At 39.0% G+C, this 13,027-nt stretch overlaps 2 protein-coding genes and 1 non-coding gene across 4 annotated transcripts in view; 1 reads left to right on the top strand and 2 right to left on the bottom strand.

Annotated features, from left to right (window-relative positions):
* Window positions 1–935: 935 nt before the first annotated feature.
* Window positions 936–3,946, bottom strand: pomp (proteasome maturation protein). Of its 2 annotated transcripts, none has more exons than XM_074693672.1 (6): window positions 3,802–3,946; window positions 3,187–3,284; window positions 1,568–1,628; window positions 1,370–1,471; window positions 1,184–1,277; window positions 936–1,092 (listed from the first exon to the last, which is right to left on the bottom strand). In XM_074693672.1, exons 1-6 carry the CDS (start codon window positions 3,910–3,912, stop codon window positions 1,025–1,027), a joined length of 534 nt encoding a protein of 177 aa, XP_074549773.1. In that variant the 5' UTR covers window positions 3,913–3,946; the 3' UTR covers window positions 936–1,024. The 2 variants fall into 2 exon arrangements, with proteins under 2 accessions (XP_074549773.1, XP_074549774.1); XM_074693673.1 differs by lacking the exon at window positions 3,802–3,946 and adding an exon at window positions 3,726–3,750.
* Window positions 3,947–4,228: 282 nt separating this feature from the next.
* trnac-gca (transfer RNA cysteine (anticodon GCA)) lies at window positions 4,229–4,300 on the top strand. Its single transcript has one exon. It is a non-coding gene; the product is annotated as a tRNA-Cys (tRNA).
* A 3,558-nt stretch (window positions 4,301–7,858) lies between these two features.
* Window positions 7,859–13,027, bottom strand: part of cubn (cubilin (intrinsic factor-cobalamin receptor)) — a 35,635-nt gene continuing 30,466 nt past the window's right edge. The window contains exons 59-67 of the mRNA XM_074693344.1: window positions 12,684–12,901; window positions 12,152–12,351; window positions 11,592–11,754; window positions 10,883–11,091; window positions 10,577–10,721; window positions 9,913–10,094; window positions 9,567–9,732; window positions 8,437–8,672; window positions 7,859–8,036 (exon numbers count right to left, since the gene is read on the bottom strand). Coding sequence (XP_074549445.1) covers window positions 7,929–8,036; window positions 8,437–8,672; window positions 9,567–9,732; window positions 9,913–10,094; window positions 10,577–10,721; window positions 10,883–11,091; window positions 11,592–11,754; window positions 12,152–12,351; window positions 12,684–12,901 — 1,627 coding nt within the window. The 3' untranslated portion in view covers window positions 7,859–7,928. The remainder of the gene's footprint in view (window positions 8,037–8,436; window positions 8,673–9,566; window positions 9,733–9,912; window positions 10,095–10,576; window positions 10,722–10,882; window positions 11,092–11,591; window positions 11,755–12,151; window positions 12,352–12,683; window positions 12,902–13,027) is intronic.

The following is a 13,027-nucleotide window of genomic DNA, read 5'->3' as shown; positions in this document are numbered from 1 at the left end:
ATACGTGCTCTGGTACCCTCCCTTTGCAAGACACACTAAACTGTCCTCTGGGTTGGAAAAATACCCAGCTACCCTTCTTGGCTTGTTACAACATCATAAGCTGCCCTCTTCTGAAGCAAAAATGTGTGCTACAGAGCCCCCTTCAATGGTGACACCGTGTTGTATGTGTTTTTCTTTTCGCCCCTGCCCTTCAAAGAGTCTGTAAACCCGGGTTTATATGTGCATGTTTATGGGACAAAAACATCTATATAACAGTAAAACTTACTGTTGACTCCAAGGGGCTTCTCTGAAGTATGAATAAATTCAATTCAATAACTCAATAGAATAAAAAAATCAATAGTTTAGAAACTAGTCTCTAGTTTGATGCAATCAATACACTCACCCTAAGTATAACTAAATTATTTATAAAGACATTTTTTTAGTATGAATAAATCACTAATAATGAAAAATTAAAGTTCTCTATTTCACCCTGGGATTACTTAAGTATTTTTATTCTGATAATGTGTACATTAGTCTGTGAAATTTTATGAACAGCTGGTTTTCAAATGTTTTATGTATAGTGAGCAGGTGGTTATAGAAGAGGACCCCTTCATCGTTAAACCTCTGTGCTAAGTTTAAACATTGCACTCACCAGGATTCTGATTCATAACAACTTGCTTATTATCCATTTTTTCTTGAATTATGTGCTTTGCTTGAAAACAGAGCAATAAACTCACCTAAAGACATCTGGTGATCTGAAGTTCAACTGTTCAAAGATCTGAACCAGAAAACGCCTGAGTTCACTTAAGTATGTAAACAAAGAAATAAGACAAAACATCTGTGTGAAACCATACAAAGACACATCTAACACAAACATCCAACTTTACACACAACTAACAGATCCAATACTCTCTCAGAGGAACTTTCAAAAACAGAAATCAGACTGAACTCAGAAGCAGAATGTTTTTATTTTATTTTATTTAACAAACGTTAACAGATGAGATACATGTGAAGCTGTGTGTGTTGGTGCGTGTGTGGTCCTATTTCACAGCAGTCCCAGTTTGTACTCTGTCATCATGTGAGGCTCTCCCATCATCTCACTCTGTGCTGGGTCTGTGGGCATAAACAGAGGCAGAGGTCACACTTCATACACAAATAGTTGAATCAATAACTGCCAATCATGATAAGGGGTGAAGCTTCTTACCATTCAGGATGTCCTCAAAGCCGATGAGATCATCACTTCCTTTGAGCGTGTCCAGAGCCAGATTTGAGCTCTGTAAGAACGGCAGCCTCTGGATCTGAGGGGGCGGACACAAACATCAGAACACCAACAGGTGAGATGATGGAGAACTTACTGGTTAAAAGCTTGATTCAGTAGGCGTGTACTCACCTGCCGGGCTGCTCTGTACTCCATCTGCAGTTTGAGTGGAGCATGGAGACCCTGAATGTTCCGGAGAGTCGACAGGTTCATCTTATCCTGATTCAGCTGGAACTAAAACACAAACAAACACAAGTGATTGTGATAAAAAATATCATGTATTGAGAATCCTAGAGGGATGGCTGATAATGCTCCGCTCACTGTACTTACATTTTTTTCTGAAAGCTCCAAAGGATGACTCGGAAGGAGTTCATTTTTGACACTGCTGAAACTGCAGAAAGAAAACAGACAAAAAATAAATGGCTGTGCCTTGTTACAGATTCTCAAACATTCAGCCATAGATTGTTGTTAACGTTGTTTCTATTTATATGAAAACAGTGTTTTTCACATGTACAACAGTTTAATGCATCAGTTCTTATTGCTGTTCTCTAACAAGGTGATTAACCCCAAAAATGACAAGTATGTGATCCATAAACTGACCACTGATTGTTCTAGTTCAATGGCTTGTATTCAAACAGCCCCCTTCTTCATGCTGACAACATTTGGACATCATGAGACCCAGATGTCACAGAACAATCCATCAACAGGACCTGGCCAATGCAAGGCTTCAAACAAGATGTTCCTGGAGCGAAAGACTGTCACGGTGTGACAACAGCAAGATGAGCAAAGACTCAGAAGGACTGGAAGAGTCACATGAAGGCAGAGAAGTGGAGGTACTTTAACCAGTTCCCATGCTGTTGACTGCTTCATTGTGAGCAGTGCCCTGTGGGACAAGATGGTGAATGCCACTCAACTCCAGGCTTATTTAAGTTTAACTGAGGAACACCCAGGTGTCACGGTAGACCATTCAAAACTGCTTACATCAGCATGGGCTGCATGCTAGACCACCAGCAAGGGCAACCAGGCATAAGGGTCATCATCTTGTATGGGCCAGGGAGCACTTGTACAGGACAAGGAACCGGTGGGCCTCAGTGCTGTTCTCGGATAAAAGTCAATTTCCACTGAGCAGACATGATGGCCACCAAAGCTGTGTGGGACATCAAAGGGAACGATCTGCATTGTTTGCCTCTGGAGGCGTGGGTGTAACATTCCGGTGAGGTGTGTCTAGTCTGTACAGAACTGGCTTGCACCTTGTAAATGTTACCGTGACAAGCTGATGCTTCCTTAACAACATAATTAATCCAGTCATTGAGTCTCTTCATGAGCAACAGAGGCCTGATTTCATCTCCATGGGTGACAATGCCACAGCTCATGAAGGTTGCATAATCAGGGAACAGGTGTTGGGGACAAGAGTTGGTCAAATAGTTGTGCAGAGGATGGGAACCCCATACCTCAAGTCCTCAATGATCTGAGGGCAGCCCTGAAAGATGTGTGGAGTATCTCAGCAGACAATCAATCAATCAATATGAGAGCCGCATGAGACATCATTGTCAAGTTGTAATTCATGCTCAAGTCAAGGACACACAACAAGTTTGTGAGACACTGACATTTTTTGTTTTGATATACCCACCACTTATTGTTTTAATCATTTGAGAAAAATGAATTACCAACAAATGTGTCAGTGTAAGTGCCTTACTTTCATGATATAATATCAACATTGCATGAACCTTTTACATTTTAAAAGACACTCAAATATACCTAACTTTTTGGTAAGTAGTCTATGTACTTAATGAGTGTTCCTATTGATCTGTATAGGTACATACAAGTTAGAGCAAATGTGAACTGTTCAGGCTAAACTAAAAACAAATACATAACAAACATGGTTTCAATACAGAATATGAAACATGTTACTTATCAAACAGAGATGATATGAATGTATGAGGTCTTACCCTGATCTCAGAGAGTCCTGCAGGCCATAAGCTCCCTGGGGGCACAAACCTGCCACAGGTACACTGTCCTTTAGCTGGGAACGCACACCTCTGCTGTTCTGTTTATAACACACGGTCAACATTATTACACTTAATCATCAGTAAAAAAAATGATATTATGCAAAATAATTAAAAATATAAATAAATATTATATTAATAACGATCCACTCTGCTATTATGTCACAGTATCATTCAGTCTTGCTATTATCCTTGTGTGCGTAAGAGCGGAAGCTCAAATCTTCATCCAAACTAACCGGACCAAGGAGAACATTTACTTTGTAAATATAGGCTTTATTTATCTGATCATATCATCACATCATATCACTAATATTTGACATATAAAACATTTAATTTGGGAATAACAGACTTAACCCGCAGCTAACTCCCAGTGCTACATGCTAACATTAGCTCGAGTGACTAATCAAATTCACAGATGCTGGATAGAAGACGGGAAAAAAGACTGAAAACTCAAAGGCACAGTCAGAAAAATGTCAACATACCCGCATGGACAAAGTTAAGAACAATGGTGTGAAAAATGACGTGCAAATAATTGTTAAAGATTAAAATGAACCTCACCATCTTGATTCTTCCACTTTCTGTTAAACTGTGATTAACTTCCGGGGTAGTCAAGTTTTCATGACGTAAATTCCGCTGTTCGATCAAGTGCCTCCTCGTATATGTACGCATGCTCAGATTCCCGAGCGCCTAAGAGAACCTTTCTTATAAGTGAATTTTTCTGTCTATGTCTGGCAGGCGTGCTGAAAATGGCTCTGTTCAGCAGGATCCTCACTGAACTGATTTTGTGAGAACACCGGTACAGGCCACTGAGAATACTTTGTTGAAGAAACGTGAACTCGTTACATTAACCCGATAAAGATGGTGATGTCCATCTGCATTTTGGAGACCGATCGTGAACTCCATGCCATTATCTATTCATACTAGCCTCAGCTACAATTAAAAAGATTTTAGTATTAATACAGAAGATATTTTAACTGTTTTCGAAGGGGGTATAGCTCAGTGGTAGAGCATTTGACTGCAGATCAAGAGGTCCCCGGTTCAAATCCGGGTGCCCCCTCATTGTGACCTTTTTTTCCCCCCTCACACTGGATTATCCTCTTGTTACAACTCTTCAGTCACATTTCAAACACATTATCACTACTTAAACTATAAATAATATAATCTGTGTTCCAACACAAACACCTCAAAGATAAGTCAGAAATAAACAAGAGATAAACAAAAGAGAAGTCAATGCACAAATAACAAATGATTATTCAGATAGACTATGTTTCAGATATTTATTCGTGAAAATTCAGTAATAAAAATCATAAATAATTCAGAAATAAATCAGAGATATTTTAGAAATAAATTGGGTATGGGACTTGGCTAAACTGAACTAAACCATTTTTTTCTTTCAACAGTAAAGACAAATACAGTTATCTGATCTTACATGATGACATGGTCTAATCTAAAATGATTTGATCTAATCCAATCTAATAAGGTGGCAATATATGATTTAACGTGATAATATGATCTCAGCTGACATGATTGATTTAATCTGAACTAACCTAACATGATGAAATGTTATGAACGATCTTGTTCTAAATCAACATGGTTTTTAGGGTTTAAAGTTTAACTTACAACAAAACAAGTTTGTCTTTTATCAGATAAAGCTGATCCAATGAGTCTGACACATGCTGAAATCCTACAGGCTTGCAAGCCTTTACAGTAACATGTTAAATACTAACATGCTAATGTGCTAACATGCCACAGTCTGGCATACTAATGCACTAATGTGCTACCATGATTACTATATGCAAATTCACTAATATGCTACATGTTAATACAGTATCATGTATGAGGTTTAATCTGATCATCTAACATCTGCAGACACAGAAGGACTCTTGGCTTCTCACTGTCAGACAGAGCAGCACAAACATTACCCTATCAAATAAACTTATATAACTTTCACTCAGAGTGTGTATCGGAGTATGTATCAGAGTGTGTGTCAGAGTGTGTGTCTGTGTGTGTATCCACAGCAGATCCTATGTGTCTCCTCCAGGCCTGCTGTATGATGCTGGCTGCAGCCTGCTGGGCCTCCTCACTGTGGCCTTCCTCTCTGAGGACCTCTTCAATGCTGAGCTCCTTACTGTAGAACTCCTCACTGTGGGCCTCTTCCCCATGGACTTCTTCCTTGTGAACTTCCTTACTGTGGGCCTCCTCACTGTGGACTTCCTCACTGTGGGCCTCTTCACTGTGGGCCTCTTCACCGTGGACTTCCTCACTGTGAACTTCCTCACTGTTGGTCTCACTGTAGAACTCCTCACTGTGGGCCTCCTCACTATGGACCTCTTCAGTGTTGGCCTTCTCAATGTGGACCTCCTCCCTCTGGACTTCCTCACTATGGGCCTCCTCACTGTGGAACTCTTCACTATGGGCCTCATCACTGTGGAACTCCTCACTGTGGGCCCCCTCACTGTGGACCTCCTCTTTGCTGACCTCCTCACTGTCCTCATCATCCTTCTGGCCCTTTTTCTGGCGGATCTCCTCCTCCATTGTTTCCTCTTGTTTTGCCTCCTCCTGCTTGAGCTCCTCCTGCAATGGCACCTGCTGTGTATCCTCCTTATCCAGCTCCTCCTCCTCCTCCTCCTGCTGCTGAAGCGCCGTGTCCTGTGGCTCCTCCTTTCTTAGGGGTGCCTGTTGGATGTCCTCCTCATCCAGCTCCTCCTCCTGCTGCACCTCCTCCTGTGAAAGGGAGCTGATAATGAAGAGTTTTATTGATTTTTGGTTATGTTTTGGCCTTCTTAAATGCAGCAAGTCAGTCCCTGTAGAGCTCCATGTTAAAATAAACTGTATTTCCCAGAGTGTTCCTCAAACACTGCACACTTGATAAAATAAGATTCATAGTTTGTATTGACTCCACAGTAAATTAATAAAATAGATTAAGCCAAATAATTGGTTTGGTCAAATGTTCTTCTGGAGTCAGACAGTTCCACTTTATGTTATATCCCCCTAAACGATTTCCTTTCTGTTTAGTTTTAATCTAATGAATATGGGGATTTTTCTTTTCAAATAGAACCACAACAAAAAGAGCTCGATTTAAACTTTAAACATGACTACGCAGTCTCATGAGGAATGAGGTCTAAGAATAGCTAACAGTTTAATCTGTGAGGAAGCTATAATGACCAAAAACGATTTAAACACAGGAAGTTGAAGTAAACGGCAAAAAAGAAGTTGTATATAAAACAATCCTCAGAATCAAATCCAAAACATATTTAAAGTTAATTCTACAAACAGCAGCTGGTTATAAAAAGTGATTGGGATTAAGTCTGCAATGTGTTGAAGTAATTTCAATCTCTGACAGATTTTGCCTGATTAAAAACAAAGAAAACTACAAATCAAAGCTCCAACTCACCTCATGTCTTTCTCTGTCTCCAAGCGGATCATTAACTAGGATCCCACAATTAATTAATTAGGTAACCTAGCAACGCAACAAAGTGACGTCACTCTGGCTGCCGGGCCGTTCTTTCGCAATAAAAGCCCCAAGACCAGACGGTAAAGTTCTGTCAGTTACGTTTTTTTTTTTTTTTTTTTTTTTTTTTTTTTTTTTTTTTTTAACTAAGACTACAGCACACACAGACACGGCGAAGGAGAATAAGACAGATTAATACAAATAAATTTGAAAAGCAAGAGAATAACAGGAAAAGCTGATACCTGAGCGTTCTTTAGCACAAATTGTGGCTAATGTCATGTCCGCCAAAACTTCATTAAATACTTGTCTTTAGTGACGTGATGTATTCAATAAAGCTATAACATATAATAATCTAGTTTTTTTTTTTTTTTTAGGTAGCTGAAGCAGAGTAAAACACTTAGCCAGATGTCGTTACATGTAAACCTAGCCAAACATGTACTTTTTTAGATAATGACAGTAGAAACCGCAAACTTCTTTTATTTATCCCATCATTGCCTGTTGTAGCATGGTCTCAGCTGTGCCTGCTCAAAGAAAAGGCAAAACTTGTGAAATAACCTGACAATTTTTTAACAACTTAAAAAAAAATATTTATAGATGTATAAACTATCTATTTGAAATAGATGTCATTTAAAGAGTTTAAGCATTGTACAGGAGATGATCTTCATGCTGGTGGAGATCTTACTGGCCCTGCGTGATTCCTGAAATTAGCTTCAAATGTCCTTCCAGGTTAAAGTGGATTACCAGAATGACTGGCACAGCTTTTTTCCAGTGCACTGGTGAAAGAAGGGAAAGAGGTTCCTCCTATCTCATGTTGTAGTTGCAGATTCTTTACCAGACTTAAAAAAAAACTGTCTAAATAGCACAAGCTGGTGTTTTATGCTCTATACATTCACTTGACACTGCACCAAATCAGTTGGTTGCCCAAATGAGGCCATCTAATGGGACATTTTAGCCACACAAAATCTTATTTGAACGTTTCCATCACCCACAACACAAATATTATGAGAATATGTTTTTCACAGTGGGCGAGAATTGGATAATAAAATCATGGATGACAATGATTGACCACATTTTTGTTCTTCTTGAAAAGTATTTATTATTTTTTTCTCTTCATAGATTTACTATTGACATCAAGATTGATTTAAAATAAACATACAGTGGTTATCTAACTTTAAAACACAAGTCAGGAACTGTGAATAAGTGTGTGTGTATGTGTGCAAGGATGGGAGTTTTTTCAGCTGCTCCAAGTGAGTCTGAATCCTGAAGGGAGAGTGGCGTACTGGGCTTGGAAAACGATGAACACATGATGAGAGGAGGCTGTGAATGGAGCAATGTTTGTTTCCTGAAAAACAAAGTGAGGGGAAGATAATACGTTACATGATAAATTTAAGATATGTTATTCTATACTCAGACAAAGTAACTTTAATGATGTGAAAAACTTGACACTGTATCTAAATATATGTATGTGATTTGTTCTAATTTTACTAAAATTCTATAAAAACAAAGTACTACTCATTTTACAGGGTTCACTTAAATTACCGAGCTACGAATTAAAATGGTTCACTACCTCAACGTCTGTCAGATTGATTGTTCACTATCAAAAAAACTCTAACATTCGAAGAGGCCCTATTTTTTTAATAAAGAACTTTAATCCTTGGACTCATTCACACCTCTCATTTTATAAACTACATCAGATAAATGCGTAGTTGTCTTTGTAAATATCATCTAGCAGTCATTCTTACCACTCCACAGTAAGGTCCAACTGCCGCAGAGGAGGCGTCTGGGCCATCATACAACTTCAAAAAGTTGCTCTGACAGTCTCCTGGGTCATCAATGCTGATCTGAGCGAAAGTGACAGTCACCACACGACCTCTGGGTGCTGTGATAAGCCATTCACAGTGGGTACCGTTGGAATAGGTGCCTGGGTAGTTGGGACTTGAGAATGAGCCATGGTCTCCAAAAAGAGTACCTCCACAGCCTGATAAACAAAAGGAGAAAAGAGGCTCAAGTCAACAGAAAGCCAAGAACCCTCTTTACGATTTCCAAGCAACACTTCAAACAAGAGGAACGACTTTCTTTGTGTGTAGCATAGAAAAACCATCGTTTCATTTAATATGGAGACTGAAACATCACTTGCCTTTGTCTTCAATCCAAAAATTAAGTTTCAAGTTAACAGAGAAACAAAGTTTGTTTTGTGTTAAGAGTTTGGCACATGTAAGGGATGGCCATTTAGATTTCCAATTGCATGATGGAGAACACTGAATCCAGTGACATTATTTTGGCTTGAACCACAAATCCAGTCACCAGATCAAAAAGAAGTTACACGTAATGTCTGACATACACATAATCCAAGGGTGGGATGTATATGTATGCCTCAATAAATTAGAATATTTTGAAAAAGGCATATCAGTTCAATGAACGTAACATTATACAGATTCACTGCACTCAGAGGGTACTTTTTGTGATGATTATGAGTTACTGTTATTAAAAAAAAACCTAAATTCTGTATCTTAAAAAATTAAAATATCACATCAGACCATTAGGCAAGGGTTTTAAAAGAAAGAAAAATTGGCTTACTGGAAAGTATATCCGTTAATATATAACCAGTTCTTTTTTGGGACTCCTTTTGTGGTGTGATCATCACAAGTGAAAGAAACAAATGCTTGAAATTTTTTAATTTCCTTATTACTAAATCTTTAAAAGATATTAGTTTCAGGTTTTGAATTGAACTACTGAGATAAATGAACTCTTCTGTGATATTCTAATTTATTGAGGTGTGCCTGTTTACCTATGCTGACAGTGGTTGGAATGAGAACCTGTTAACACTAAGGACCTTGTTCAAAATCACTGGACTGATCAGTTCAGTTCTGACCTTGAGGAGAGGATGTCCATGTGGCCTCAAAGCCATCTCTTGCATTGGAGTAGTCACTCTTGAAGCGAATGTAGAGCTCGTTGGATTTTGGGAAGATAGGATTTGGCACAGTGCTGCCACAGTACCGATCAATCAGCGGTGAGTCTGCTGCACTACCATTACGGATCTGACAAATAAATGACAGAATAAGGATTTTTAATCACGAGTACCTTACAGACAGTAAGGCACCACAATCAGCTGCTGTGACCATAAACTCAAACAAGATGTCCCTTATAACACAGAAAGATAAGAATTTTCCCATAAAGTGAGCAAAGTGGAAAAAAGGAGTTTTTTCTGGGTCTTTTACCTCCAGGAAGTCAAAGTCACAGTTACTGTGGCTTTCAAGATCAAAATTGTTGAAGAAGAAGGAAATGTGGCTGTTCTGTGGTGCCTTCAGGATGATAATACAGTCCATGTTGTGGGGGTAGATGTCAGGCCAGCCGGGACTCTTCAGGTAGCCATATTCTTGTTCATAGGTTCTGCTGCAGCCTGGAAAGCACCACAGTCACAGCTTTGTGAGAACTAATCATTCAACATTAATTTTCACAGTTTCAGAGACTTATTTAAGGACTATTTCATTTTTCATTAAATGAGTCATCTTAACCTTTGAATTTAAGAGACCTTTGAGCATAGGGAGAGAAAAAAAGTGTAAGATTGTGTGTTTTTATTGATTTGGGTTACCAAAGCTTTCAAGTACTAGGCAGCAATGATTTCAATGAATACTCTGAGTTAAAAAAAATCATAAACTAAATCTTTCAAGGGAACCTGTTCTTATTCTTGGGGTTGGTAAATAAAAGGGTTCCTTTCATTGGTAAAAAGTTACTTGTTAATTTACTGTAGTTCACATTTTTATGCATATTCATTCACACTTTTTCTTTTTACACCAAAAGTATGAAGAGTAATTGATATTCATTAAAAGCTCCTTCCCTTCATCTCTGAATCTTGGGACAGGTTAAACTATAAGTACTCACCAGCAATCTGATAGTTGAGACTCAAGCCATTTCCAGGCATGAAGGTGTCAGATTTGAAGTGAATAAGAATTGTTCTGCCATAGCTGTAGAAGTCAAGTGGACGACTGTCTGTTGGACAGGTTTTATGTGACTGTCCATAATCTCCCTGAAACAAGAAATGAAAAGCACTTGGTTCAAACTTTTAACTCAATTTAGCATGATCCCAATTATCTACATACAAAACACAAGGTTGCTCATTGGTCTAAAAGTTTAAACTTGGTTTACTACGACATAGCACAACCCGGTCTGATCCCTGTCTGAACTCACTAAAGGCCAGTCCTTCATTTCGAGGTAGTTTGATGAACAGCTCTGACTGGGCTGGAGGACGAAGGTCTGGACTGACACTTTGATGGTTTCCTGAGCAGGAGCATCGAGGATCCAGCGACAGGAAGTGGGAGAGGGATAGATGCTGGGAAAAGAGGGTGATGTCAGGGTCTGGACGGTGGTTGTGGCATTCACAGTCCCACCACAAATCACTGTAAGAAAGCAGTCACACAGAAAATATTGTTAAACGCGCAAAAGTAAATAAATCCTCTGATTAGGATATTTGTTGTTACATAACACACACAAAAAATGCAAGTCTTTATTTATTGAGATATGAGTAATCCTGAGTTTGGCCAGCCAAAGAAAGCTGTTATTCAGTATGTGCTACAATTTTAACTAATATTCATTGTTATGCAATGTTGGATTCTGTAATTGTCATTTGATCATGTTTTCATGCATACACATAATCCAAATAATAATAAAATCATAGTGTTGAAAATAAAGGAAGCATATCCCAATATGGAAATCAAGCATTAGTATAAGATCCAAAAATTTGGACTATGGCCCCAACATAAACAATGAAAAACAAAACAAAACACAGTGCTGATCAGATTAGAACGGGCTTGACCAGTGCATGCAGCAAGCCCCCCACCCTCTCCTTTTCTAAAAACTAATAACCAGGATAGAACATTTATCATAAAGAGAAACTTACTCGGCATAGCTCTGTAGGTAGCATTGAAGCCTTGTCTCTGGACTGAGCTATCAGTGATGAAGTGAATCGTCAGGAAGTTTCCAGTTGAAACAAAATATGAAGGGATGATGTTTCCACAGAATGTCCCAACCAGAGGGAAATTAGTGTTGTCGCCATCATACACCTGACAGAGATACACACACACATTAAGAGAAATTTAGAGACATAAAGAGAAAAATGGCAAATCTACATTTGTCACCATGTATGGTAGTATCTCTCATAATTAAACCTTATCTTGACTTGCAGAGGTGCATTAACACAGCTAAAAATCTAAAGCTGTAGCTAATGGTTATTTTAGGTATAGCAATTCTATTCACACTAGTATCCTGCGATTAATTACATAAGTTAGTATCTGATGCAAAATTACAAAAAACTGATCTGACGATCAGAGGTAACAAACTGATCCAGGAGCTTTATAAAACAAAGCTTTATATTGTTTGTCATAAACAGTGCTTGATTAAATGACGCTATTATTAGAATATGGTTTCAAATAATTGTTAAAGTTGATGAAGGTTGTTTACTTTGACATAGTCATAGCGGCAAGAGGAGGAGCTCTCAAGATCGAAGGAAGTGAAAGTCAGGTTGATAACTTTGTTGACTGGCATCTCAATGGTCCACATGCAGTCCATCCTGGGTTCATAGCGTCCATCCAGGTTTGGATCTGGAGAGCCAAACATACCCATGGGCATGGACAGATATCCCCCACATCCCTGGGCTGGACCTGTGGATTTTCCAGGAACACAAAGTCAAAAACCATCCCCTAACGCTAACTTGCAATATCCCAGGACAATGGATTTCCCCTGGAAGGAGTCTAAAAACAGATAAGTTGCACACAACGCTAACTTTCTCATCATGTGTGAGAGCTCTTTTTGATTCATACTTTGACTGAATAATCCGTTAACTGTTATTACAAACCAGTATCACTTCAGCCACAAATAAGACATTTGTCCCTTCATGTATCACCCATCCATCTAGCACAGAGTTTGTCAGCTGTTGGTGTGAACAAAAGGTTATTATTAGTACATCAAATACTGTACAGCAACATTTTCCTACCTAGAGTTTGAGAGTAAACAGCTCTCCAGCCGATCCCGTTCACTGAGGCATCTGTCCTGAAGATGATGAACAGCTGGTTGGTGGTGGAGCGCAGATCTGGTGGGAGCACTGTGCCACAGAATTTTCCAAGCAAAGGTGCAAGGGAGTCCGGTCCATCATACACTGCCACGTAGTCATAGCGACAGGAAGAAGACGCTTCCAGGTGGAAGGTGTTAAACCTGTAGACAAAGAAAACTTTAAGGGCCCAGTACATGGATAAAATCTAGTGATATGCTGCTCTACAGAAAATAATAAAACCGTGTATTTTCTGACTTCAGTAAAACATTAACTGGCCTCCTGCCTTG

Source organism: Halichoeres trimaculatus, unplaced genomic scaffold (genome assembly GCF_033239565.1).
Source record: "Halichoeres trimaculatus isolate MK-OKI-2021-1 unplaced genomic scaffold, fHalTri1.1 fHalTri1_scaffold_18, whole genome shotgun sequence".
Lineage (NCBI taxonomy): Eukaryota > Metazoa > Chordata > Actinopteri > Labriformes > Labridae > Halichoeres > Halichoeres trimaculatus.
Note: the sequence above shows the minus strand (reverse complement) of the source record. Positions and strands in the feature narration are given on the sequence as shown.

Coding starts and splice junctions, on each gene's coding strand:
- pomp (XM_074693672.1), bottom strand. CDS start 3,912: ATGCGTACATATACGAGGAGGCACTTGATCGAACAGCGGAATTTACGT. Junction 1,278..1,369: donor AGTACAGAGCAGCCCGGCAG/GTGAGTACACGC, acceptor CCGCCCCCTCAG/ATCCAGAGGCTGCCGTTCTT. Junction 1,093..1,183: donor CTTTGAGGACATCCTGAATG/GTAAGAAGCTTC, acceptor TTATGCCCACAG/ACCCAGCACAGAGTGAGATG.